Genomic DNA, 27,554 nt, shown 5'->3' on the forward strand with positions numbered 1-27,554 from the left:
TAAGTTAATGTAAATGTTGGTTTCATTGAACATTTAATAGTCATGAATAGGAAGTCCATACATACTTTTGAAAATTGTTCTGGATAAAGATGATTAAAGTTATCTGAATATGTCGTAAATCCTCTGCTAATAGTAAATGAATATATACTGAGTACATGTACAATGATACCCGCCCAGGCAACATTGAAAAGTTGGGACACACAAAACTGTAAAACTATAAGAAGTCTAAAGGTTCGATATGCTGATCATGAAGTCTGTAAAATTCGGTCTTTTCCAATATTTTTTTGTAAGTTACATAAAAAAAGATATCTCCTTATTCTGCCAGACTTTAGACGAGTTGTATTACATCTATCACGAATATTAGTCACTGGAAATCCAAAATACGATCTTAGACTATTTCTTGTAGTGGTACTTTTTTCCCATTTTATCACCTCTTTTATTATGCAATACATGAACACCTGTTTAACAAGGTACAAACTTCATACAAGAATAAAATGAATTTGAAATAGGTATGCATTAATTTTAGATCGTCCTAGTAAAAATGGCATTTATTATCAACCACTTGGATGATATGTTCTTGTAATTGAAAAGAGTAACCATTATTTTCTTACAGTCAAAACTGATTATAAAGATTACCTTTTGGAAATGAAAATAGTAGTTTTTTGTTGACAGGTAGTCTCTTAACACATGTGCATTTATGCTCCTTACTGTTTAAGGTGATCAGTCACATTTGAGTAGCATTTTACGACATTTTTAAGTTTTCATCTAATCTGTTAAGGATTTATTTAAGGAACAAAAAGGCACATTGCATAAGTTAGATCCCTCACTCGAAATGCAATCATGAAATTGTGTAATTACCTCCCTTTAATATTTAAGTACCTGGATTATTTCTTTAGAGTTCAATACAATTTCTAGTTTTACATTTGCATTTGATAAATATGCTGATATTTCAACTGCCTGAAACGAAAGATAAGTTTTAAAACAGCTTGTACCTTTGGAATTCATCTCTTTTCAATCTACCAGTATCTTATAGGTAAAGGGAGGTAATAATAATTTTATAAACTTGCATTTCTAATGAATTCTGGCGGAATATATATACTGTTGTATGCAAATCTTTTACAAATTCCATACAGTAGTGCTTATATTCATATGATTCGTTAGGCAAAATATGTTTATTATATTGAAACTTGTGCTAAAATAATGCTATATCGGTGTTGGGCAACCGGGATAGGAAAACCAGACTTTAAAAGTTCTTCCAGTGAAAATCTAACATGTATTAAGATCTCATTGAACACAAATAAGTGTAAATGATAATTTTTTTTAATTTTGAACAAATCCATTGGTTGACCAAAATCTTATTAGACACCAGGAAGTAGAGGCTGTATAGTAAAGATCTTTCTTTCTAACACAGGTTTGATTGATCTTTTTCGGAACATATAACTGTGTTTTTTAAGTTCGATTTGCAGAAATTGATCAGATATAACCTGAATAAGAAAACCAATTTTATAAATAATTACTTCTAATGTAATCTATTCACTTGTCAACATTTACATTGCCTTGAAGAAAGCCGTAAAGAATTAGAAATAAACTGATTCATTTAACATTGTTAGTGTTTAGACTTTTAAATGCATACAACTGTTACAGAATCACTCAAAGCCTTAACCTAAAGTTGACCTATATTTGTCTCCGACTTGGCGCTGTATTGCAATTCATACTCAAAACATTACAAATCTTTTAAATAAAAGTCGTTATATATTATACAAATATTTGCTACGGGTGGACAAAATTAATGTTCCGTTGCTTCTATTGTCGTATTAACTGAAGTAGCTTTTCGCAACTATGTTCAAAGTACCATATATCACTTGTTTAAAGTAATTTTTCTTGTAACAATTTTTAAAAGAGCCTACATATTTAAATATACGTAAATCATAATGTAAAATGAGTGACACTGACGTAGATATAACATGTAGTTATGAAATTATAACCGCTAAGAGATATGTACTTTTACTAACTTTTCTTCTTTTCTGGATACGGTGCTTGATCCGTTAGAACTACGTGAACCCATTTTTATTAAATTTGGTAGGTTTATGACAACTTAGTTATAATTGTAATTTCAAGTAATGTTTGAAAAGTGTTATTTATCAGCACTGAAGCTAGAAGACTTCAATGCTTTTTTTCACGAAATATTGGTATATATCTAAAATTTTAAGTTTTTTATTCTTACCTTTAATGAGTTTTATTAAAGCAATAAATAGTAATTTTGACATTTTATTAGGAGTTGAATTGGTTGATAAATTACAACGAAACAGATCAGGTATTCATTGAAGATGACTTCGTAACATCTCAATGACGATATATTGTGATAGAAATATGTTTTATCACTTTAAGTGCTTAACAGATTTCTGTATTTTTTCTAGTCATGATACTCTATGTTTTCTTTTCTCAATATGTAATATAGATGTATCTATTAGGTAACCTCTTCGTGTAACGCGATTCATGGGTTTGCAAAAGGTCCCAATGTGGGTTATACTCGTCTAAATGCACACAAAATAGCATTACTTTTTTACAGTAGCATGCCCGAACAGTACGTGTTTTCCGTTTTATGGGTATCAGAAGATATGTAATTCCCCTTTTGATGAAAATACATTTGCTTATTAGTCCCGTACCGGCGGAACACCGGAGGGGACTATATGAATGCCCTCCGTCCGTCCGCCAATCAGGACACTGCACTCAAGCTAGGTTCATAAAACTATGTAGACTATGCAGGTACACGACTTATGAGTGTATGTCATATGTCGGGTCATTATTGAAGGTGAAGTAAAAATTATTTTTGCTCCATAACTCAAAGTTTTATATAGCTTAATGTATTATCTTAGTGCTACACAAAAATGTTTCCCTTGATGAGACAATGTGTCAACACATGTTCTATGCTTGTCGGAAAGGTCAAGGTCACTGTTTAAGGTCAAGTAAACAATTGTTTCCGATCCATAACTTTTAATTGCATCAAATGATTTTTTATTACTACACAGAAATGTTCCCCTTGATAAGACGATGTGTTGACATGGTTGTCGGTCAAAGGTCAAGATCACTATTGAAAGTTTTCCACCGGTAGGGGACCTCCGTATTGCCACTGCAATACTCGGTCACATGTTTTAATATAGAATATACTTAAAGTCAGGAAACTTGTATAATCGTGTCGGTTAAGTTTTGAATTTTACACACAGAAATATTCGTAGCTATAATTAGCTGTAATTTAATGTTCTTTTTTTTTTAATTTAGGATGCCATTTTATTCATGTTATTTTGTGAATGACGACAGTTCGAATGGTCAGTTTAACGGAAAGGGCCGCTCTTGAAAAAAAAATCGCTTTTCGCCTTTCTATACAAAACATAGACTATACAAAGCAATAAGTGTTAATACTCGTATACATGTACAGACTTAAGTGACTATTTTAAACTTCTAGGTCGTTATATAATGTTATCATCCAGCCGCTGTAGAAGTATAAAAATGAATCTACCCTTAGTCAATCATTAGTTCCTTTAGAATAAATATCTCTGCCATTAGATCCTCTCAAGACCATGTTTGAGCCTTTCTTCATCGTAATAACATTATGTTGATCTAAAGCGTTCACTATGGATTGACTGTGGCTAAATGCACACTGTCCTTGCAAAATTGAAATTGGACTTACAAAGTCTGTTGAGATCAAATAATCTGTAATAAAGTTTATTTCTGTCTTTATAATGACACTGATAATTTCTAAGAAAACCATTCCCTCTGCTCATATCAACACGTTAGAGTCAGAGATAAGAGATATTATATTCTTTTCAGAAAGTGCTATCTGAGAGAATTTAATGGCACCTTTTTTAGTTATCATGCGATACTTCAAATTTAATTTCATAGAATCCTAAAATATTTACACTGTTGATATTGGCGTACTTAACAAATGCTACTTCAATGCATTACAGTTAATTAATTGTCATATTGGATCATATCTTATTTCCTTTTGAGAATAAAGCGTTGCTATAGGTCGAAACTTTCTTTTTATCAATAGAAAAGAAGAAAAGACCCATTGCGTGATGCGTTTATAACAGGGTATCGATTTGTAAATAAAACCATAACTATATTTTTGTATAAATATTCTAACATTTGTGTTTACCGTACTGCTTCAAGGGCACAATGTATGGTCTTGTTAAAATATTTAAAAAAGAGAAATCTTTCCTTTCAGTAGCTTGCGTGGTCTGGAATACTTGAACTTTCTTTTATCAATTAAAAAGAACTGATTTTTTATACCAAACCAGACCTTGATTTTAAAGGCAACACCACTTATCATATTATAACTACATATCTGACGGTGTTACACGTATTATTGTAATCGCTTTCATCCTCGGCTTTTCAATGCATCATTAATTTATCAGATACTCATTTATTTCTGATTTCAATTATATAATTGCTTTAGATATAAAACAGAACATTGTATAAGATTTTCAGATAGATATTCACCGATTGTTACTATTTACAGTCGGTTTATCGAGTGTGTGTAGCTGTGAAACACCATGATACACCCGTATACCCATATCCTTCTTTTGTAATTCATTTGTGTAATTGTTTATGACGTTAGAGTTATTTGAACAGCAAATGGATGTTATATCAAACGCGGAAAATTATTTTACCAGACAAAATGTGACATGCAACACTTCACAAATACGCTTAAACGATTTTAATGAGTGTTGTCTTTTGATAAAATCATTTGGATGTTATAGTATGAATCAGGATGACAATGGAGAATAAAGGTGATTTTATTTTATTTTATTAAAAGTGAAATATGAATTTCGGTTTATAAAGAAAGATTTTTTTATTTGCTTGAGAATTTTAAATGTTTTAAGAACTACTACTTTTAAATTCCAGTCGTCATTTTATTATTTCACAATTAGGAATATATGCTTATTTGTGAACAGTATATTATTTCAGAGATTCTCATTACCTACGTCACTCATTTGTACGTAGACTGGCATCAGTCGTTAGAGTCATTAAATGTAAAGCACTTGGCCATAAAATCCTCTCTGATACCACTTTCTGATAAAATTTACAATATCTCTAGCCTCTGTCTTTGTTGAGATAAGCCACAGTAAAAGTGAGCCACAGAAAAGTTGATATATATTTAAAAAAAAAAAAAAAAAAAATGGCAAATGTTTAATCTCAACAGACTGTGTAAGTCTAATTTGTACGTTTCGGATGCTATCATTATATTTGTTTTAGCTTCATTATACATCTTCGGTTTTTACAATTAAGTATTTACAGTAATAATTCATCAATTGCATCACCCTTATAGTTGCTCGTTTCTCTTTATAAAAAAACGAGTATGATATCAAATACCTATAATATCCATTTTTGGCGGCCTGAAAAAAGAAGAAGAGAATTTGAACTATTTTTCACGAAATGTGAAATTTTATGTAATGATATTTTTTTTAAGTTCATCATTTTTTTTAAAAATATAAATGATAGAAGTATGACGTTCATAAATTAAATATTTAATGGTACTGTGTGCTGTGTCTGAGCAGGGGTGTGATTGTTGATGAAAAAAACAAACAACGCCGGAGTCTGCGTCAAACACTATCGTGCTTGGAGCAACACTGTGGTTTCAACTGTTATGTTTTATATATGAGCCGTGCCATGGGAAAACCAACATAGTGGGTATGCGACCAGCATGGATCCAGACTAGCCTGCGCATCCGCGCAGTCTGGTCAGGATCCATGCTGTTCGCTAATAGTTTCTCCAATTCCAATAGGCTTTAAAAGCGAACAGCATGGAGCCTGACCAGACTGCGCGGATGCGCAGGCTGGTCTGGATCCATGCTGGTCGCATACCCACTATGTTGGTTTTCTCATGGCACGGCTCAATTATGTAAAAAAGATCATGTTCACATTTCAATAAATAGGGATGGACACAACCAGCGTGTCTGTAAAAACAGTGCGCAAAAGTACAGGAAAATACAATAATCAAGAACGCTTAAATGCATTAAAGTCAGAACAAACGATAGTGTTTTTTATTAAGATATATACTGATAAGGCGATTTTAGTTAAGTTGGTCTGCAGTTCGCAGTTCGCAGTTCGCGTTTCGAATTGCGAACTGCAAACTGGTCTGCAGTTCGCAGTTCGCAGTTCGCAGTTCGCGATTCGAATTGCGAACTGCAAACTGGTCTGCAGTTCGCGATTCGAATTGCGAACTGTAAACTGGTCTGCACTTTACGATTCAAATGTCAACGTGCAGTCTGATCAACAATGTCCTGCACATTGCAGACAAGAATGCATTTCACAGTTGGTCTGCAGTTCTCGTTTCGAATTGCGAACTGCAAACTGGTCTGCAGTTTGCGATTCGTGTTGCGAACTGCAAATTAGTCTGCAGTTTACGATTCAAATTTCAAAGTGTGCAGTCTGATCAGCACTGCCCGGCAAATTGTAGACAAGAATGCATTTCACATTTGGTCTGAAGTTAGCAGTTCGCGTTTCGAATTGCGAACTGCAAACTGGTCTGCAGTTCGCGATTCGAATTGCAAACTGTAAACTGTCTGCGCTTTACGATTCAAATGTCAACGTGCAGTCTTATCAACACTGTCCTGCGCATTGCAGACAAGAATGCATTTCACAGTTGGTCTGCAGTTCGCGTTTCGAATTGCGAACTGCAAACTGGTCTGCAGTTCGCGATTGTGTTGCGAACTGCAAACTAATCTGCAGTTTACGATTCAAATTTCAAAGTGCAGTCTGATCAGCACTGTCAGCGCATTGCGGACCAGAATGCATTTAATAATTAGTCTGCAGTTCTCATTTCGCGTTTCCAACTGCGAACTGGTCCGCGGTTCGCGTTCCAAATTGCAAACTGCAATCTTGTCTGCTGATTACAATAAAAATTTCAAAGTGCAGTCAGATCAGCACTTTCTTGCGCATTGCAGACAAGAATGCATTTCACAGTTGGTCGATAGTTCGCAGTTTGTGTTTCCAATTGTGAACTGCAAACTGGTCTGTAGTTCGCAGTTCGCGTTTCGAATTGCGAACTGCAAACTGGTCTGCAGTTCGCAGTTCGCAGTTCGCGATCTGAATTGCGAACTGCAAACGGTCTGCAGTTCGGGATTCGTATTTCGAACTGTAAACTGGGACACAATTTACGATTCAAATTTCAAAGTGCAGTCTGATCAGCACTGTCTAGCGCATTGCGGACAAGAATGCTTTTCATAATGCTATCACAATGCGTCTGTAAATGGCGGGCATGTCTTTTATACAAGACTTGGGGATTATTTCAGCACTCTTCAAAGCCCATTGGATCATTTAAACACTTTGATTGGTTACATTTTGCACAGACAAACAACACAACTCTCTTCTTACGCCATTTAAGGTATGTTGACCAATCATGCAGGTCTTAGTGCCGAGTGCATAATTGCGACTGCGACAAAAATGTCGTCGTTCCAATTAGTTATGGACAATTTAATTCAAATTACTTATCAATGGCACTGTACTGTAATAGAAATCACACAATGTAAAGCTGAATTATTTTACAGGAACAACGCACTACTGCAAAAGCTGCACAAGATTTTTTTATTTTATTTTTTATATGTCAGTTCATGTGTTTTATGACCTTTTAATAAGTCCTAAATACAATAGAAATGTATCTGAGTTAAAAACATTCCATAAGAAAAAATGTTATAACATCATGACATAAACGGGTTGGCTTTAAGCCATTCAAGAGTTACATTAGGCCATACTTGGCTGTAGACGATCCTTATATGGGTGTAAATGTCTTTACATTGAAACATGTTATAATATATATCAACTGATAAAATAAGATAAAATAATACAAAGTTTTCACCAAAAAAAATAATAAAAAATTCACGCGCTCTGTAAAGAAATACAAACTACAATATTAAAGATATTTCAAAATATTCCATTGCCACACCGACTGGTGAATTAATTGAAGTAATCATAAGAATTCTAAATGATTTTAATTCAGTTTTCTATGATTTTACTGTATTGCTCGTAAGAGTACATTAACTACTCTGAGCGTAGAAGGAATTTGGCAGTAAAAGGTACTAAGAGAACACAGTGAATTTCTTTCTCTCATTCTAGCTCTCCTTTATACTCATAAACAAACCAAGAAGATTGGTCATACAGGACGGATTACACCAAACCGGAAGTGACTACTCAGTGTTACATGTGAAGTAGTCCAAAATGTAGTTCCATGCTATGGATGAAGTCTGGTATAATGAGTGACATGAGGAGGTGACAGTTAAATTTTTGGCTTATGTTTATTGCTTATTGTATTGAGAATAGATCTAGACCATTTTCATTGTAAATTTCCTGGAATAAGTTTTATTCTTTGCGAAAAATGTCTACCTACGCGTAATTGCTAAACGCTGTTTTCATGGGGGCATTTTAAGAGGGTGATGTTCTCAGAACAGATTATTTTTCTTATATACAACATAACATGTCAATATTTTTCTACTTTTGATAAGAAGACATGCTATACTAAATGAACATATATGGTTTCATATCAATGAAATGCTCTAAAGTGCTGAAAATGAGGTCTGAATGTTTTGTTTTAATATGAAATAAATAGGAATTGAATTGGTAGAATGTAACCTACATGACAAGAATTCACAAAGACTGTACGGGCAAGGATGAAGTGCCTCGGACATCTCCGTTAATATTCGTAATAACACGTTCATTGCCGAGGATATCCAATTCAATTTAACAGCAGACGATACGCCAGGAAAGTATTAGTTCCCCGCTATGCGCGGCGCACGTCACTATTAAGTTTAAAGAACATGAAATGTTACATCCCGTGACAAACATGCTATAACTTCTACATGTTTTCATGTTTATATTTAAGCTTATCTATATTCGTCACGGTAATTGATACGGGCGGCTCCTCCATAAAAATGTTACTAAATTCATTGGAAAAAATCCTGCAAGATAGAGAAGCTCCATTTCAAGATATTCATTTTTCTTTACTTTTCCAGTTTGCAGATCGCATTTGAAAACGTGAACTGAGAACTGCAAACTGCAGACCAATTGTGAAATCATTCTTGTCTACATTTTGCTGGACAGTGCTGATCAGACTGCACTTTGAAATTTGAATCGTAAACTGCAGCACAGTGTACAGTTCTCAATACGAATCTCGAACTGCAGACCAGTTTTCATTCGAATTTGATCGCGAACTGCAGACCATTTTGCAGTTCGCAATTCGAATTGCGAACTGCGAACACGACCTGCAGGCCAGTTTGCAGTTTGCAATTCGAAGGGCAACTGCGTAACAGCGGACCAGTTTGCAGTTCGCAATTCGAATCGCGAACTGCGAATGCAGGCCAGTTTGCAGTTCGCAATTCGAAGACGAACTGCGAACTCGGACCAGTTTGAAGTTCACAATTCGAAACGCAAACTGCGAACTGTAGACCAACTGTGAAAGCATTCTTGTCTGCAGTTCTAATGGAGAGGAGGAAGTGCAGACTTTTCACATTTATTTTAGCAAACACTTGCTATTACTTTAAAGTTAAGAGTAACTTCAATTCATTTTCATTTGAATCTTGAACTGCAGACCAGTTTGCAGTTCGCAATTCGAATTATGAACTACGAATTGCGAACTGAGAACTGAGAACTCAGACAGTTTGCAGTTCGTAGTTCGAATCGAAAACTAGAGCCGCAGACTTGCCGACACTTTGCAGTTCTACTGAAGGGAGAAGTGCAGACCATTAACATTAATAAGCCGTGCCATGAGAAAATCAACATAGTGGGTTTGCGACCAGCATGGATCCAGACCAGCTTGCGCATCCGCGCAGTCTGGTCAGGATCCATGCTGTTCACTTTTAAAGCCTACTGCAATTAGAGAAACCATTAGCGAACAGCATGAATCCTGACCAGACTGAGCGGATGCGCAAGCTGGTCTGGATCCATGCTGGTCGCAAACCCACTATGTTGATTTTCTCATGGCACGGCTCAAAATTTTATATTTAGCAAATACTGACCTATTACTTAAAAGTATAAGAGTAACGTTCAAATATATTTTTATTTTGAATCTTGAACCGCAGACCAGTTTGCAGTTCGCAATTCGAATCACGAACTGCGAACTGCGAACTGCAGACCAGTTTGCAGTTCGCAATTCGAAACGCGACCTGCAGACCAGTTTGCAGTTCGCAATTTGAAACACAAACTGCGAACTATAGACCAACTGTAAAATGCATTCTTGTCTGCAATGCACAAGACAGTGCTGATCAGACTGCACTTTGAAATTTTTATTGTAATCAGCAGACAAGATTGCAGTTTGCAATTTGGAACGCGAACTGCGGACCAGTTTGCAGTTCGCAATTCGAAACGCGAACTGCTAACTTCAGACCAAATGTGAAATGCATTCTTGTCTACAATTTGCCGGGCAGTGCTGATCAGACTGCACACTTTGAAATTTGAATCGTAAATTGTAGCCCAGTTTACAGTTTGCAATACGAATCCCGAACTGCAGACCAGTTTGCAATTCGAATTCGAATCGCGAACTGCAGACCAGTTTGCAGTTCGCAATTCGAATCGCGAACTGCGAACTGCAGACCAGTTTGCAGTTTGCAATTCGAAACACAAACTGCGAACTATAGACCAACTGTGAAATGCGCAAGAAAGTGCTGATCAGACTGCACTTTGAAATTTTTATTGTAATCAGCCGACAAGATTGCAGTTTGCAATTCGGAACGCGAACCGCGGACCAGTTCGCAGTTGGAAACGCGAAATGAGAACTGCAGACTAATTATTAAATGCATTCTGGTCCGCAATGCGCTGGACAGTGCTGATCAGACTGCACACTTTGAAATTTGAATCGTAAATTGTAGCCCAGTTTACAGTTTGCAATACGAATCCCGAACTGCAGACCAGTTTGCAGTTCGAATTCGAATCGCGAACTGCAGACCAGTTTGCAGTTCGCAATTCGAATCGCGAACTGCGAACTGCAGACCAGTTTGCAGTTTGCAATTCGAAACACAAACTGCAAACTATAGACCAACTGTGAAATGCGCAAGAAAGTGCTGATCAGACTGCACTTTGAAATTTTTATTGTAATCAGCCGACAAGATTGCAGTTTGCAATTCGGAACGCGAACTGCGGACCAGTTTGCAGTTTGCAGTTGGAAACGCGAAATGCGAACTGCAGACTAATTATGAAATGCATTCTTGTCCGCAATGCGCTGGACAGTCAAGTCAAGTCAAGTCAAAAGTTTATGAATTGTAACAAAGGCCTCCGGCCAAAAATACACTACGTAATATATGGTAAGTAAATATATAAACAGTTGTGATCCCACAAAATGTAAACATATACAATCGGATAAGTTAAAATACATATTCATAGGTTCAGCACACAGTCGACTAGTAAACATAGGCTGCTGAATATCATATTTAACAGGTCAAACATTATTTAAGAGTTTCTCAAGATACAATGCTGTTAGATATAACACCTTTTCATTATCAAGCTAAGTATGTTATAAAAACTTTGTATACTTCTGTCAGATGAATACCAATTAAGAAGATACTGATTACGGATCTCACTAAATTTCTCACATTGAAAAAAAAGCATGATATTCACATTCAACAATACTAGTGTTACTTCTATTATAACAAAATTGGCAGATACGAAGATACGAGATTCAAAAGGTGTATTGTTGTGCCTACCAGTTTCAACATGCAGCTTATGGCTTGAACAACGAAATTTTGACATTGCTAGTCTGTATTTAAATGGCAAATTTATTGTAAGGTAACGTTCTGTATTTAATAAAGTTTTAAAATGTTTATAATGGTGACATCTACTTGATTCTTCGATAGACTCTTTCCAGTTTTGTTTATGACAATCCGTATGAGTCTTTGACGAAAAATACTAACGAAGTAGTCAATATTTCCAACATCATGTGAAATCCAACATAACCCAAACCATACAAAATAACAAGTGCTTGACCTGAGTAGCCCAGGTGATTCTACCTACGTTATCTAAAGATTTTAGCATAAAATAACACCGTTTAGGGTAGCTAGAGTTATCCATCTGTATTAATTAGCTGATCAGACTGCACTTTGAAATTTGAATCGTAAATTGTAGCCCAGTTTTACAGTTTGCAATACGAATCCCGAACTGCAGACCAGTTTGCAGTTCGAATTCAAATCGCGAACTGCAGACCAGTTTGCAGTTCGCAATTCGAACACAACCTGCGAACTATAGACCAACTGTGAAATGCATTCTTGTCTGCAATGCACAAGAAAGTGCTGATCAGACTGCACTTTGAAATTTTTATTGTAATCAGCAGACAAGATTGCAGTTTGCAATTCGGAACGCGAACTGCGGACCAGTTTGCAGTTCGCAGTTGGAAACGCGAAATGCAAACTGCGGACTAATTATGAAATGCATTCTTGTCCGCAATGCGCTGGACAGTGCTGATCAGACTGCACTTTGAAATTTGAATTGTAAACTGCAGCCCAGTTTACAGTTCGCAATATGAATCTCAAACTGCAGACCAGTTTGCAGTTCGAATTCCAATCGCGAATTGCAGACCAGTTTGCAGTTCGCAATTCGAAACGCGAACTGCAGACCAACTGTGAAATGCATTCTTGTCTGCAATGCGCAGGACAGTGTTGATCAGACTGCACGTTGACATTTGAATCGTAAAGCGCAGACCAGTTTACAGTTCGCAATTCGAATCGCGAACTGCAGACCAGTTTGCAGTTCGAATTTGAATCGCGAACTGCAGACCAGTTTGCAGTTCGCAATTCGAAACGCGAACTGCAGACCAACTGTGAAATGCATTCTTGTCTGCAATGCGCAGGACAGTGTTGATCAGACTGCACGTTGACATTTGAATCGTAAAGCGCAGACCAGTTTACAGTTTGCAATTCGAATCGCGAACTGCAGACCAGTTTGCAGTTCGCAATTCGAAACGCGAACTGCTAACATCAGACCAAATGTGAAATGCATTCTTGTCTACAATTTGCCGGGCAGTGCTGATCAGACTGCACACTTTGAAATTTGAATCGTAAACTGCAGACTAATTTGCAGTTCGCAACACGAATCGCAAACTGCAGACCAGTTTGCAGTTCGCAATTCGAAACGAGAACTGCAGACCAACTGTGAAATGCATTCTTGTCTGCAATGTGCAGGACATTGTTGATCAGACTGCACGTTGACATTTGAATCGTAAAGTGCAGACCAGTTTACAGTTCGCAATTCGAATCGTGAACTGCAGACCAGTTTGCAGTTCGCAATTCGAATCGCGAACTGCGAACTGCGAACTGCAGACCAGTTTGCAGTTCGCAATTCGAAACGCGAACTGCGAACTGCGAACTGCAGACCAACTTAACTAAAATGATAAGGCGGCAGATGGTTTTTATGGACACATTTAATGTACACTTCCTTTGTTTTATACATTGATAATCGACTTTCATAAATACGAGGCTATTAGAATAAAGAACTGAGAGCAATGTTTAAAGAGAACATATTTCATTCAAACTATCTTCTGTTTAAACAATTGGAAAACAGACCTATTTATCTAGATTGGTATATTGTACAGACACTTAAATACGTCACGTTAAAATGTTTTTATATTGACGTTGTGTCTGACGTTGGTGTAAAAACGTAACATGACGTGACGTTATTTTCTCTAACTGACGTCGCAGTATCTTAACTATTCTGTTATATACGATTAATTCATTCTTCTATATGCAGTATTTTTATTTGCTTTTGGAAGTCGATATAGATGCGCACGTGTTCGTGCGTACGTTTGTGTTCGTTGGTGTGTGATGACCGAAAGAAATGGCATAAAAAGTGAAATATCTAAAATCATTGCGAAAAATAACAAGAGTAAATAAACTTTTAGAAAGAAATCTTTGAGGTAATAAAACCATTAATTTTCTGAGAGAATGTGTTACAGCATGAAGGCATGCTGTGGTCAGTTGAGATCAGGGGGTAATTTCTTTACAATTAATGTCAATCACAGAAAAGTTCTCCAAGGCTACCAATCTCGGCCTTTAACACACCTTAAATGTGGTGTTTTGTTTGTAAGGCAGCTTCCTCGTTTTGAATATATTAAAATACCTTCATATTAAAATGTAATAGAAAAGTCTTTGAATGCCATGGAATTATTTAACTTTTTCTTTCATGAACACCATGACGTCATGATTTGCCCGTGCCATTGAAAAGACATGAAATAGAAAGTTCAACATTAAATATCAAATTAACGTTCACTCTTAAATACGATATTTTATATGTTTTCATTCTTGCCTCTCAGTAATGTTCACTAACGTCGTACAAAAACAAACAAATATTCTGTATTTCTTTCACATCGTTTTAATTGATACTTTTAAAGATACAGATACCTGAAAATAACGAAATCATAGTGTAACTATGAATGTTGGAACAGTTTGAAAGTGTTTTAGCTTAGCGTGGCGGATGGAGAATCAATGCACTTTTTTATTTAATAAAGAAGGAAAAAAACTTATTCATCCTTTTATTAGAAACAGTACTGTTTCTTTCCAGCAGTGTGTACTTTACTTTAAGGATATAAAATCAGACGCAGATATTATATTCTGCGTGTAATGCTTTAAAATTATCATATTATTATAACTACAAAATTCGACGTAGAATGAGGGTGGATAATTAAATTCAAAAATAATATTAGTTTGTATTTATGCGCATTTATGTGAAGCGGTTCGTTTATTTATATTGCATATACAGTCGTATCATTCATATGATAATATCAAATTAATGTAAATCTCGGTGAATTTCATCAGACAAAATTCAGATTTATGAGAACAGACATATTACAAAATTGCAATTATATCGATTTTATACACCTTTCAATAACGTATTAATCAATCACCTTTTCTGAGTTTTGCGGTTTACTACATTGCTTGACTTTTTGCTCCACCACATTGTCAGACACCTATTGGCATTTCCCGTTTTAGTTCCGGAAAATCATGATTTTTTTTTTTAATTTATTAAATGAAGAAAAAAAACGGAAAACTGATTGGAGTTATTAATGCAAAACATAATTGAGCCGCGCCATGGGAAAACCAACATAGCGGCTTTGCGACCAGCATGGATCCAGACCAGCCTGCGCATCCGCGCAGTCTGGTCAGAATCCATGCTGTTCGCTTTCATAACCAATTGCTATTAGAGAAACTGTTAGCGAACAACATGGACCCTGATCCGCGCAGGCTGGTCTGGATCCATGTTGGTCGCAAAGCCACTATGTTGGTTTTCCCATGGCACGGCTCATATATAAACCAAGAATACATAAATGCATTAAATATCATAACATTTAATATTGTGTAAAAACTAAACGAGTTGGCATGTTACACGGAAGCAAATAAATCTTTTACCTTGATATGAAGGTCATGTTTCAAATTTATATTACCTGACACGCGTGTGTTGTTATATACCCATTAATTCAGCATTATTAAATGGGTGCATATTGTGAGCTATTTGATACGGTACCTTTCAGACAAGAAATAAAGAACATTTTTATTTAAATACACCAGTCATATGAGCTTTATGTAAAAACGTAAGTTATTAACAGTGCAATGAATTAATTGCTGGTGACATTTTTTTTTTTAAATTTTAATTATATGGATAATATGTTTGTGGAGTAATTACAAACGTTTTTGCCTTTATTGAAATAACAAGTCCTTACACCTTTATATCCAAATGAACTTAAACCACGATATATGAGCCATGCCATGAGAAAACCAACATAGTGGGTATGCGACCAGCATGGATCCAGACCAGCCTGCGCATCCGCGCAGTCTGGTCAGGCTCCATGCTGTTCGCTTTTAAAGCCTATTGGAATTGGAGAAACTATTAGCGAACAGCATGGATCCTGACCAGACTGCGCGGATGCGCAGGCTGGTCTGGATCCATGCTGGTCGCATACCCACTATGTTGGTTTTCCCATGGCATGGCTCATATGTCTTAAATATCTGTGTATTAAAAGCCACTCTTGTTTAGCGCATCAGTTGGTATATAAAATTTTTACATAGACATACAAAAACCCCTGACTTAAAACGTAGACTTTAAATTACTGTTATTTTTTTCTATTCCCAGATAGTATTAGCGGCTAGAATTCTTTGATCGTATAAGATTATGCAACACCTACAGTTATTAAGAAAGTACACAGGACACCACATTTATCTTTATATCCTGTTTATAACATGGCATAGACACAGAGTTTTATAAGCAATCATCGTTCAATAAAAACTCGGTGACCTTTGAGAAATGTCGAACACACTGTAATACAAAATACAAGAGTTATGTTAATTAACCATTTTCGTGACACAGATACCCCTGTATAATTAGTTAGGTGTAACATGACCTATCTATTTGATCGACCTGAATACTTAAAATACTTTTGGATGAGCAAAAAGATCAAAGTATTTCGTAATGACCGCTCAAGGTAAAAATGATGGATGAAAGTATAATTTACAATTATCATTGTTTTAAGAATTTGTAAAACAAAGACATACAAAGTAACAAGTCTAATAACTTCCATTGGTAATTTTGTTGTGCAGTGAAAAATCAGAAAAAAATGTTAAAAGTCAGTTATCACAAAAATGTATATCTTTTTAATATAGAAATTACAATAAGGATAAATTATTCAATATGTTTATGTTGCTAAAATTTTAAATAATGAAAATTCTTTATGTTTTCATGACACTTGTCAAAACTTTATTGTTGTCTCAACTTTCACACATTTATGCACTTTAATCTTTGATTGTCCAGAATGTGCTAAAAGGTTTCTAAATCTATTTGTGATAGGGTCATTGTGACTGACTTGATATTTTATTTAAATGTTAAGACTTCCTGACTGATAAGGTGTTGATTGCTGTCAAAACTTCTTAATATTTCAAATACTTGTAATTTTATTACCCTGTATGCCTTTTTGAATTTGATTGGTTTATACTGTTAATTGCACTTACAATAATGATCATTTCAATTGGTTAGTTATGATATGCGGAGAAAAAATATATTTTGAAGACAGCAAGTTTGGGAGAATAACTTTGGATTTCTACGTAGAAACGCCGTGGTTTTCCACTAGAACATATGATATTTTAATATTTAAAGCGTTTTACTAATTGTTATATTCTACGGATATCCGTGTGAAAACTGTTAATTGTTACTTTAAACTGTGTGGTTTTCCTGTGAAGAAAAATAAAGAAGATAACCTGGAACCGTATTTTATTATTTGGACATAGTAAGTAATGCCATTAGTGCCATAACATCTATACCTATAACATACATAAAAAATTTCGGCATTACAATTTGCTCGCCTTGTATATTAAAAGGGAAAAACAATAGGAAAAAGTGTTCAAAGGTTTAGATAAATGCATCTACCAGTTTATGTCTTTTACTTATTAGTGTATTGTACTAGACACATCAGTCCAACTTATTCAAATTGTAATCCTACTTACTATAACGTTTTTCCCGTGACTGGGGAAAATGCAGTCTGTAATTTGAGGCCCTGCCTGACAGATATTTACTTGAAAACGAATAATTGTTAAAATTTCATATTAATGCAATTTTTTGCAAGCAAACAACGGTGGCCATAAAAGAACCACGGGTGTTATTTTTTTTTTCTTTTAAACGATTACTTACATATATAGCTTAAGTTTATATACGATTTATATATTTTCTTCCAATTTACAAATGCTAAAGGAAAAGGACATTAATGTTTATGCAGACCAAACACTGATCTGTCACTTGTGCCATTCACCGATGAAAATTATGTCTAACTATACACAAGGTTAACTTACAAGATTTTTCAGTTACATAACAGAATTCGGTTTAGAAAGATGTATTTTTAAAGAATGCAAGCTTGTATTTGACTATTTCAATGGCACGAGACTTTAGTAGTTACAGAACTTTTCAAGATGGTTCAAGGTTAAAGTCAGATGTTATGAAAACACTTGATCTCTGCGGCGACGTGGTCAAATATGTTGTAAATATGTTTATTATTTTCATCATTTGAACGATTTTAGAACAACAGCTAATGAGTCATAAAGTGCTAGCACTCAACCTTGTCTCCATTGTTTACATTTTTATATCACATTTCTACTCAATGAAAAAACAATGTCAATGAAAGTTGTTTATCTTAATATTCAAAGCCAATGCTGTCTCTCAAGGCTGCTAAAGTTCTGATTGTGTCGGCAGATATTAGATTTCCGTATTGTCGATAATGATCCATATAAACTAGAAAATCTTGAATAGTGACACAAACAACACTTTATGGGATGTTGTTAATTTTTCAAAGTATATCACTGTTTTTAAATAGAATAGGATGGTCTAAATCCTGGAGATAAGCAGAAATGGGTATCGTTCCTTATTGCCGATAGTGGGGTTGGTATAACAGACGTTTTAAAACAGCTTTTGAAAACGTAAAGTACTATTATTTGAACTTAAATGACGAACTTATTTTAAAGTTTCGAGTAAACCTGTTTGATCCACCACAAATTTTTATTGACTTTACGATTTTCAGGCAACTTGATTTAACTAATTTAAATATCCGCTGAAATCCTTCAAAGTGCAGACAACTCAGCGATGCTACAGTCATAGCTGTGATATTAGTACGGACATGTAAATGGTCAAGCGACGATCTTCGAAGTACATGTATTTTATTTCATACCGATAATTCATTGTTATTAACTGAGATGTCTCTTAAAATCGTGACCCGGGAGTATACAAGAAGACAAAAAAAAAAAACATACGCTTGTAATTAAGTTAAGCGTTCTGTCTGGTTATACGCTAGTTGAAAATATTGCGCCTTTGGGAGTACAAAAATTCGAACGTGGTCTGGTTTGGCTATACACTTAAGCATATGCGACGAGTCAATGAATAATATACTCATTAAGGAAATCTTAGATGTATATTAGATGCCAAGACAACACTCATCCAGTCCATTTAGTTCACTTGATTGTTCAGTTGTCTTGTAAAAATTTGAATATTCCTAGGATATATTGCTGTATGCGAATATATATGTAAATATACTCGAGCCACTGACAAACAGAAAATTATTATAAGTTTAACAGCGCGCTAACCAGGCGTTAGAAGAATGTTCTTTTCACCAGAAACGCTTTCCAATTTAAATGTTTACATCTGTGACGTGGGGAATAGTTTACATATTTATTACAGATTTTAGAAATAGCAAAGAAACATTATCATCTTATGATAGCAATATACTAAAAAGAAAGTTAAATGAATTACAAAGCATTGCAGAACTGCAAAGCGTCAGATAGATAGAGACTATTGAGTTACTTCTTTGTATATGATAACGCAGCTGGTGCTATTTTTATGGAAAGTTAGAACATGTCTTTGCCATTTGCAACAGAGATGTAGAAAAAAACAACACTATACATATTTTATTGAAATGTTTGTATTGTATCAACAATATCATCAAACTATGATCGTTTAGCAGACGATAAGAAGTAACGCACGTACGGCCATATTTACCGTATGTTTTAAATGATATACGAATAACTCAATTAAGGCGGTTTATATTTTACATATCCATAGAATTTAATATAAATTTACACATAAACATTGACCATTGCATATTATACAATGTCAATAAAACATTTTACTGTTATCTGTTACAGAGAACGGGTCACAAGTGCCTTACACAGAGAAATTAGACGACACACCCTCACCGCCGCCTAGACGCTCACATGCAGATAAATCACATGAGCATCGAAATCAGCATGGTGATCATGAATATCCATCAAGGAATTACACTGAAAGGAACTCTGCTGATTCCCATCAGTGTGATGTTGAAAAGACAGTAACTTCATCACGATCACCTTCCATTAGGAAAAGGGACATCATGATGCGGAGATATAATTCCACGTCCGTGTTACCAACAGTTACACCGGTCGACATGAATAAAAACCATCTAATGGAATCCAGCGGCGACTTCTCTGTTCCTGCAAATGGGCATTTTGATAATGAAATTAGGGAAAATTCGCTCGTAAATGGAAACAAGTCGGAATTTCACCCTGACGAAGACCAGTTTGACCACACACTTGCGCACATGGATATCGTGGGAGAAAGTTATGAGGCAAGGTATCCATGGCAACGTGATATATCAACGCAGTGCAACCTTTCTGGCTATAGAAATAGTGTAAGCAGCGGAAGTGTAAGTAGCGGAAGCGAATGGAGTAACTATACTGCAGCAAATAATCAAAATTGCAGCAACTATATTAATTCCAATTACATGAATAATAATAATAACCCAGCTCGAAGACAGTCAAGTGATAACATTCGCCGGAGACATCATGTCTTCAAAACTCGACGTCCACGTTCCATGACATGCTTGGAGTCAGACAATATTTATAACAATAATTCGGATATGTACCGTTCGGATTCAAATTTGAATTACAGACATGGACGTACATTGTCGGATATATGTATACCAAATTCACCTAACAGGAAGCGCATGCCACTACTGCTTGCAGACGATCCCGGGTCTGTGTCAGATCTGGAGTCAATCTTGGAGATTCCTCATGACGGGTAAGTGCAGGTTATATTAGTTTTACAATTTTGGCCTTACTGTAAATCGTTATATTCTTTTCGATATTAAGATAGATTTATTGTAAACAAGAAGCAACTGAATATGTACATCCTTGTCCGGAACTTATCAAGTGAACTTTTGCTTCTAGTATTCTAGATGTTTTACCTCTATGCTATACCGTGCGTACACTGTAATTCATTGCTAAAACGAAATAGACTTACAGCTTCAGAAAATGTGACGTTTAGAACAGACTAAAAGATAACAACATTTTGAAAACGTCTTTTAATTAGAAATCAGAATATTGCTTTTTTCTTCGATTTAAAGAATAATCTCTTTGTGAAATTATGAATTAATTGCAATGATGTACTTAATCTGCAATTGGCAACGTCATTTTTATGCATTTTTAATGGATAATTTCTTAAGGCATAGTGGTTGCACCCTGTAGAGTACTTTATTGATGTTATCATTAGTCAGTGTGGACGTTATGGCATGGCCTGAATGAAAGCGGTTGTTGAAACTGTTGTTTGTATTACGCAAACAACTTTTATATTTATTGCAGACTTCAATATCATATGATGTTACAAATAAACACTATCAGGCGTAGCGACCTTTTAAACACTTGCGTTTTCAAAGGCTGGTTGCCTTAAGAGTAGTTTACCTTCTAAAGATTGCCTGGAAAATCCTTTTTTATATAGGGATCAACTTTTTACCACTATCAGAAGTTAATTTGAATTAAAAATAGCTTCTTAAGTGAACAGAATTTTCGAAATTAATTTGTACATTTAGAAAATAAATGACCTGCATATTACCTCTTTGAACGATTCTGGCTTGTATACCATTTAGTTTACGTTAAGTTTTAGGGAAGGGAACCACAGACTGGTTCAAATCCAAAGTTGCCTTTATTTCTTGGCTACTAACAACGCGCATATCCTCTAGAATGTGTCAACATTTCGCACTGTATTATATTGTGTGTCCATTGTGTCCAGTGTGATCAGCCACTTCAGATTTTTTTTACGTATTTTTATAGAACAACACTTTTTTTCATACACCTACTTTTCATGAAAGATCTATCATAAACTGTCGAAAAACTAGAAAGAAAATAGGGAGTTGAATAGTTCCAAGTGCATACAATTCACTGCAGTCTGTGGCGGTATGCTGCCCTGAAAGATGCATATATGTTTTTGCCAGCACATTAAACCCCTACTTCAAGTCTCGATCAGCAAAACTTGCCATCTCTGGAATATAAACAAACAAAACAAACCCCTTTCTTTTCGCAGAATGTATTCTGAAAAAGTGTTACTGAAGCATGCACCCTTTCTACAAAATTGAGCAAAACATTAGGATCTGTTTACTTTAGAATTCTTTCGACAACAACAAGAAAGCACATTTTGACAGAATTACTCACCTTATTCCTTTTCATTTTGCTTCCTCTATGATGCCTTAAACCACATGCTCGTCGTAGATAATAAGTAACGTCCACTTTAATAAGCGACAAGTATTAAGAAGATAGATTAAACACATTTTATTTCAGAAATACATGAAACATTTACAAGGTAATAGTTGAGGAATTGGACAGAAAGCTATATTAGCTTACAGTTGTCCTCTCCTTGAAATGCAAACGAGGTTAGTTTGCAGTGCTACTACGGAACACCGGTGCGTCATGCTTGCCAGATGGAAAATGCCAAATATTAAATGCAAAATTTGCCAAATATTGACTGTCAAACAGTAATTTTCAAAAGATAATTGCTAATTGTTAATTGCAAAATAATAAAATGCTAAATGCATATTACTAAATGCTTATTAAAACAGGGAGCTGAATATAACAGTGTATGAATAAATCCTTCAAATATTCATTGGCCCTGGTTACATAACTTTTCTCGTTTAAAAGTTGTTGTTGTTTTTTTTTTTTCAAAATATTTTAGAGTAAACAACTTCGGTGCCATGTTCCCATGACCGATAGAACATGTTATTGCTTCAAATTAGACTGGTAGAACACTAAAAGTTTTCAAATAATTAAAATGACATTTATTAGTTTAAGAGATACAGAGAACGCCGCATAGCAGCATCGCCGCATAAACGTGTTTTTTTTTTCGTTTATGCGGTGATTTTCAACGCATAAACGTTTATGCGGCGACGCTCAACGCATAAAGTAGAAATTGCTTAAATGGGGCGCAACTGTGCCTTTTTTGCCACATAAAGAGGATTAACTTAACCATTTATTATAAAGCTAAAAAATAGAGTTCTAATATTTCAACAAAAACGATGGTGATGACGTTGTTGTTGATGATGATGATGATACTGGCGTCGGTAATGATGATGGTGGTGGGGATGATGATGATGGTGGTGGTTGTGATTGTGGAGATGATGGTGGTGGTTGTGATTGTGGAGATGATTGTGATGATGTTGTTGATTATGATGATGATTAAGAATACCGCGTAGCATATTACTGTCATTTTGAAAAAATACGGGAATGATGATGATAATTATGATGATGATGGTTGTGGGGATGATGATGGTGGTGGTGGTGGTTGTGATTGTGGTGATGATGATCGTGGTTGTGATGATGTTGTTGATTATGATGATGATTAAGATTAGGGCGTAGTATATTACTGTCATTTTGAAAAAATACGGGAAAAGTAGGCACGCAAATTGGTCAAATTTAAGGTAATATTTTAAAGTTGAGCCAAAATTGAAAGTTGAAAATAAATTATTACTCCCCTTGGAGTGTTCACATCTACATTTTCTTGGTTACAAATGACTAGTGCATAAAACACAATCAGTGACCCTATATCAGTCATCTGAGTCCTCTTGTTCAAGTGCCCAAAACTAATGTTGTGTTGAAATTTTTGGAAACAGTATAATCTTCAAAAGTTTTCCTTTCGTTGCCCTGGTAACCAGAGATATACGCTGATGACCTAGACGTGAATAAATTTCACAGTCGCACAATTACCAGTGGTTCTTGACAAGGAAATAATTCTTAGCTCATCTGAGCACAAAGAGCACATGTGGAGCTGTGAGGATTGTTGGATTTGTTTGTCCGTCGTTAACAACTGACTTTTCTAGAAACGTTTGAAATGACGTTGAAAGTGTGCATTGTCAAGGGTACATGCCCGTCAGTCTGACAAAAAGGCGAGAATATATGTTACGTCATACGACGATTCAATTTTCTGATTGTCCCAAATGACGGTGATGTGCGTTGTCGTAACATATATTCCCGCCTTAAGTTGGGCCAAACGCCATTTCAAACGTTTTCGCAGAAAGATCAATTGGTTTGGTCTACATTTAAACCGATCTTACTAAATCTTTGTCAGAATTTACGTCTCTAAAAGTCTAGTTCAAAGCTTGGTTAAGTGGACACAAAAAACTAAGTCCGATCTTGATGAAACTTTATCAACCACTATTGTACTAGTATGTGTTTTAAAGACGATTTCGGGAGTTTCAGGTTTTTTTCATATAGACAAAGAAGAAAAATTACAAACTGTTCCATAGAATTTTCCTTAACTTGGCATGATTATAGAAAATTACCTCAGGAAGAAATTTATGAGAAAAAAATCGGGGGTCACCGTCCTACTTTTTGAGTTATCTGCCCCTTAATCTGAGATTTTTACTATTTTAGGTCATTTTCAAGGGCAGATAACTTAAATTTGCGTCTAGTCATACCAGTTGTCATTTGAAATAAATGGTTCTTACTTTATTCCGTGTCATTGTACCAACTTTACAGAACTTTCATCAGACAGATATATTTCAATAGTCTCTTACGCGAACAAATAGATTTTTTTTCCAAATTATCTCCCTTTTTTCAAGGAAAAAAGCAATATGCTTACTCATTGAAGTATAGCAATAATTTTATTTGAAAGAATCATTTAAAACTTTGCAGAATGTCTGAAATTGAGATAACAAACAAGAATATGAAATTGTATGAAGTATCAGTAGGCTTGATTTTGAGTTATCTGCCCTTGAAAATGACATAAAATAGCAAAAATCTCAGATTCAAGGGCAGATAACTCAAAAAGTAGGACGGTGACCCCCGATTTTTTCTCATAAATTTCTTCCTGATGTGATTTTCTATAATCATACCAAGTTTAAAAAAAATCTATGGAACAGTTTGCAATTTTCCTTCTTTGTCTATATGAAAAAAACACGAAACTCCCGAAATCGTCTTTAATTGTTTTTTTATGCGGCAAAAGTGTGCCTTTTTGCCACATAAGAAAGTCCTGTTTATGCGTTGAAAATCACCGCATAAACGAAAAAAAAAAACACGTTTATGCGGCGATTCTGTTATGCGGCGTTACACAGCTCATTTGTTCGTAAGGTTAAAGAATTATACGATTCGCATTAAATTTTGTCTTTTGACAATAAACATTAACTATCTGACATTTAGCATTTAGCATTAAGTATACGATATGTAGCAGTTAGAATGTAATATTTAACATCACCAATTAAGTAATTGACATTTAGCATGAAACATTTGTATTTTTGCATCTGGCAATTGGCGTGGCACACAGGCCTTCCATATCGTGGTAAATGTGTGACAAATGCTAACTACCATATGCTTTACGCCATATACTAAGTGCTGAATGCCAGTTGCTAATTGACAAATATTAATTGCTAATAGCCAAATGATAAATGCTTATTGTCAACTTTTCTAATTTTATTAGTTTGTGTATCTCCCAAACTTTCAGATAATTGAAAACATATAATGTTCCGCAGTTATGTCACAAGGACTTAGGACTGATACTGTTTATCATAAAAAGAAAAAAAAATTAAAGAACGAAATGTCTGCTACAGAGGCCACTTTTTTAAAGAAAGGAAAAGTCTAAAAGAAGACCAATGGCTAAAGAAGACATTCTTGAGCTGATATATTCAGCTCATTCTAAATGAAAAATTAGTTACAAGCATTTGACATGCTTCGTTTTGCATTTTACAATTTACAGTTAGAATTCACCATTTTACAATTAACTTTTGGTAGTCAGTTTGACATTGAGCAGTTAGCGATTATGATTTGGCGTGAAGTATTCAGTATTTATAATTTGGCAATTAGCATGGCGCATCTGCCTCCAACAAGCTGCTGACACCTTGAAGTGCACCGTATAATTGATAACCTACTCTTTTAAAGTAAATCAATGCATGTTCTTATACGATAGCGCAACTTAATGATTTCCCTTTCCTAAATTGTTTATACAATGTATTAGTGGAAGAATAGCCAGCCAGCATGCGCTTGGTGCTGCTCTTACTAAGTAAGGGGCAGGGCGCATCGGTGTACAGTACGAACTTTTATTTTAAGCGTTATTCTGACTGTTTAAAACAACAGGATGTGTGTGTCTCTCGGTTTATGAAGTGTATTTTATTACTTTGGTATTTTACATTGTTCATGGGTCTCTTCCCAGAGGCCCACCGAGTCAGATATATATCTAACCTAATCTTTAACAGGCCAGCTGTAATACTTGTAAATGTCAGTTGCCATATTTCATGACAAAATTGTTACAGATGTAGTACCATTAACGTTTCCATTCAAAATGACAAAGCTCTCCTTGATTTTATTTACGGTATTGCTCACACGTGGACATTTCCCTAGCAGAGTCATCTCTGTCTATGTTCAGACTGTTTTATGTCTAGAAAATCCAATTATATAAATGAAACCTTAGAGTACTCTCCAGTGTGTTTAGTGCTGGGATAATCAAATGAAATAATATTGCTAAATTTGCTTCTCCTAGGATTCGCTTTACTGCATTTTATTAGGAGATGTAATTTTTCACTCTCAACTGGGGGAGATGTCATTTCCCTTGATTATAACTGTACAATAAAATATCTTTATATTCCGTATGAAAGCGGCACACTACGTATAAACGACAACTGTTGAGTTGCTATTATCCGGAGTGTGTTACTCGTTACCTCCCCTTATAATTACCTTGATATGTTATGTCGCGAAATGCTGCATGTTAAACCACATTTTAGTTCCAAAGAAATGTGTACATGTTTATGTCTCGATTTCATTCATGTGCAATACAGATGGTCAACAGAGAGTTCAAATCCGCAGTCTCGTTGGCATATAGAGCGCTTCTTGTTTTTAGTAGAAATAAAATAATTGACTCATAACTTTTTTTAGCCTGCCCACTTAGCTCAACATGGAGAGCGAAGACCTACGAATCTCGGGGTCGTGAGTTCGATCCCCGGGCGGGACGTTTGTTTTCCTTGGCGATTTGATGACATTGTGCCTCAAATCATTCGTCCTCCACCTCTGATTCATGTGAGGGAGTTGGCAGTTACGTGTGGAGAACAGGTTTGTACTGGTACAGAATCCAGGAACACTGGTAAGGTTAACTACACGCCGTTACATAACTGAAGTACTGTTGAAAAACTGCGTTTAAATCCAAAACAAACAAACAAAACAAATCCACTTTTTAATGTGCATGTAAACACAAGAATTTCAGCAATAACTAGAGTAATACGGCTACAGATGGTACTTTAACCAGCATTCCATGTTTCTTCAAGACAACATATTCAATAGGAAATTACGGCGGCTTTTTATGGTTTTCTCTGTCAAAGTGTATTTGAAAGAAACACCACAATCAATGGAAAAAGCAATCGCCATGAAAACGAATACTGGGTTAATATTTTAGTTTCGTCACGAGGTCAATGAACGTTTTTTTGTAAGACACAAGCATTGTCATACTCCATGATAACCAGCTTTAACCTATATTTTAGTTTGTTGATGTATTTTTGCGATTAAAGAAAGCAGTTTTCATTTCAATCAATATTGATACAATAAAAATTACCATTATGACTAGAGTTGAGACATGAATGGCGATCTACCTTGATATGAACAACCATTTGTAATCAAGCCCACCCATGCTGAAAAAAAAATCTTTTTCTATTTCGTCCTACATATCTCGAGCGGAGACTCTTTTGTGCTAGTTTATCTGTTTGTAAATGAGATAATAAGGAAGTAAGTATTGTATTATAGTGACATGTGTAGGACGTTTCACAAAACATAATTG

General features: G+C 35.2%; 1 protein-coding gene and 1 long non-coding RNA gene across 9 annotated transcripts in view; one reads left to right on the forward strand and one right to left on the reverse strand.

Annotated features, from left to right (window-relative positions):
• LOC128547828 (uncharacterized) overlaps positions 1 to 27,554 on the reverse strand; it is a 283,211-nt gene that overhangs the window by 157,513 nt on the left and 98,144 nt on the right. The window lies entirely within an intron of this gene.
• Positions 1 to 27,554, forward strand: part of LOC123530509 (pleckstrin homology domain-containing family G member 7-like) — a 234,285-nt gene that overhangs the window by 110,736 nt on the left and 95,995 nt on the right. For 7 of the 8 annotated variants that reach the window (XM_053521204.1, XM_053521205.1, XM_053521206.1 and 4 more), the window contains exon 2: positions 19,646 to 20,555. In XM_053521204.1, the coding sequence (XP_053377179.1) occupies positions 19,646 to 20,555 (910 nt within the window). Of the gene's footprint in view, positions 1 to 4,500; positions 4,791 to 19,645; positions 20,556 to 27,554 lie in introns of those variants that run through there. The other variant, XM_053521211.1, reaches the window with a different exon arrangement.

This window comes from Mercenaria mercenaria, chromosome 13 (genome assembly GCF_021730395.1).
Source record: "Mercenaria mercenaria strain notata chromosome 13, MADL_Memer_1, whole genome shotgun sequence".
Taxonomy (NCBI): Eukaryota; Metazoa; Mollusca; class Bivalvia; order Venerida; family Veneridae; genus Mercenaria; species Mercenaria mercenaria.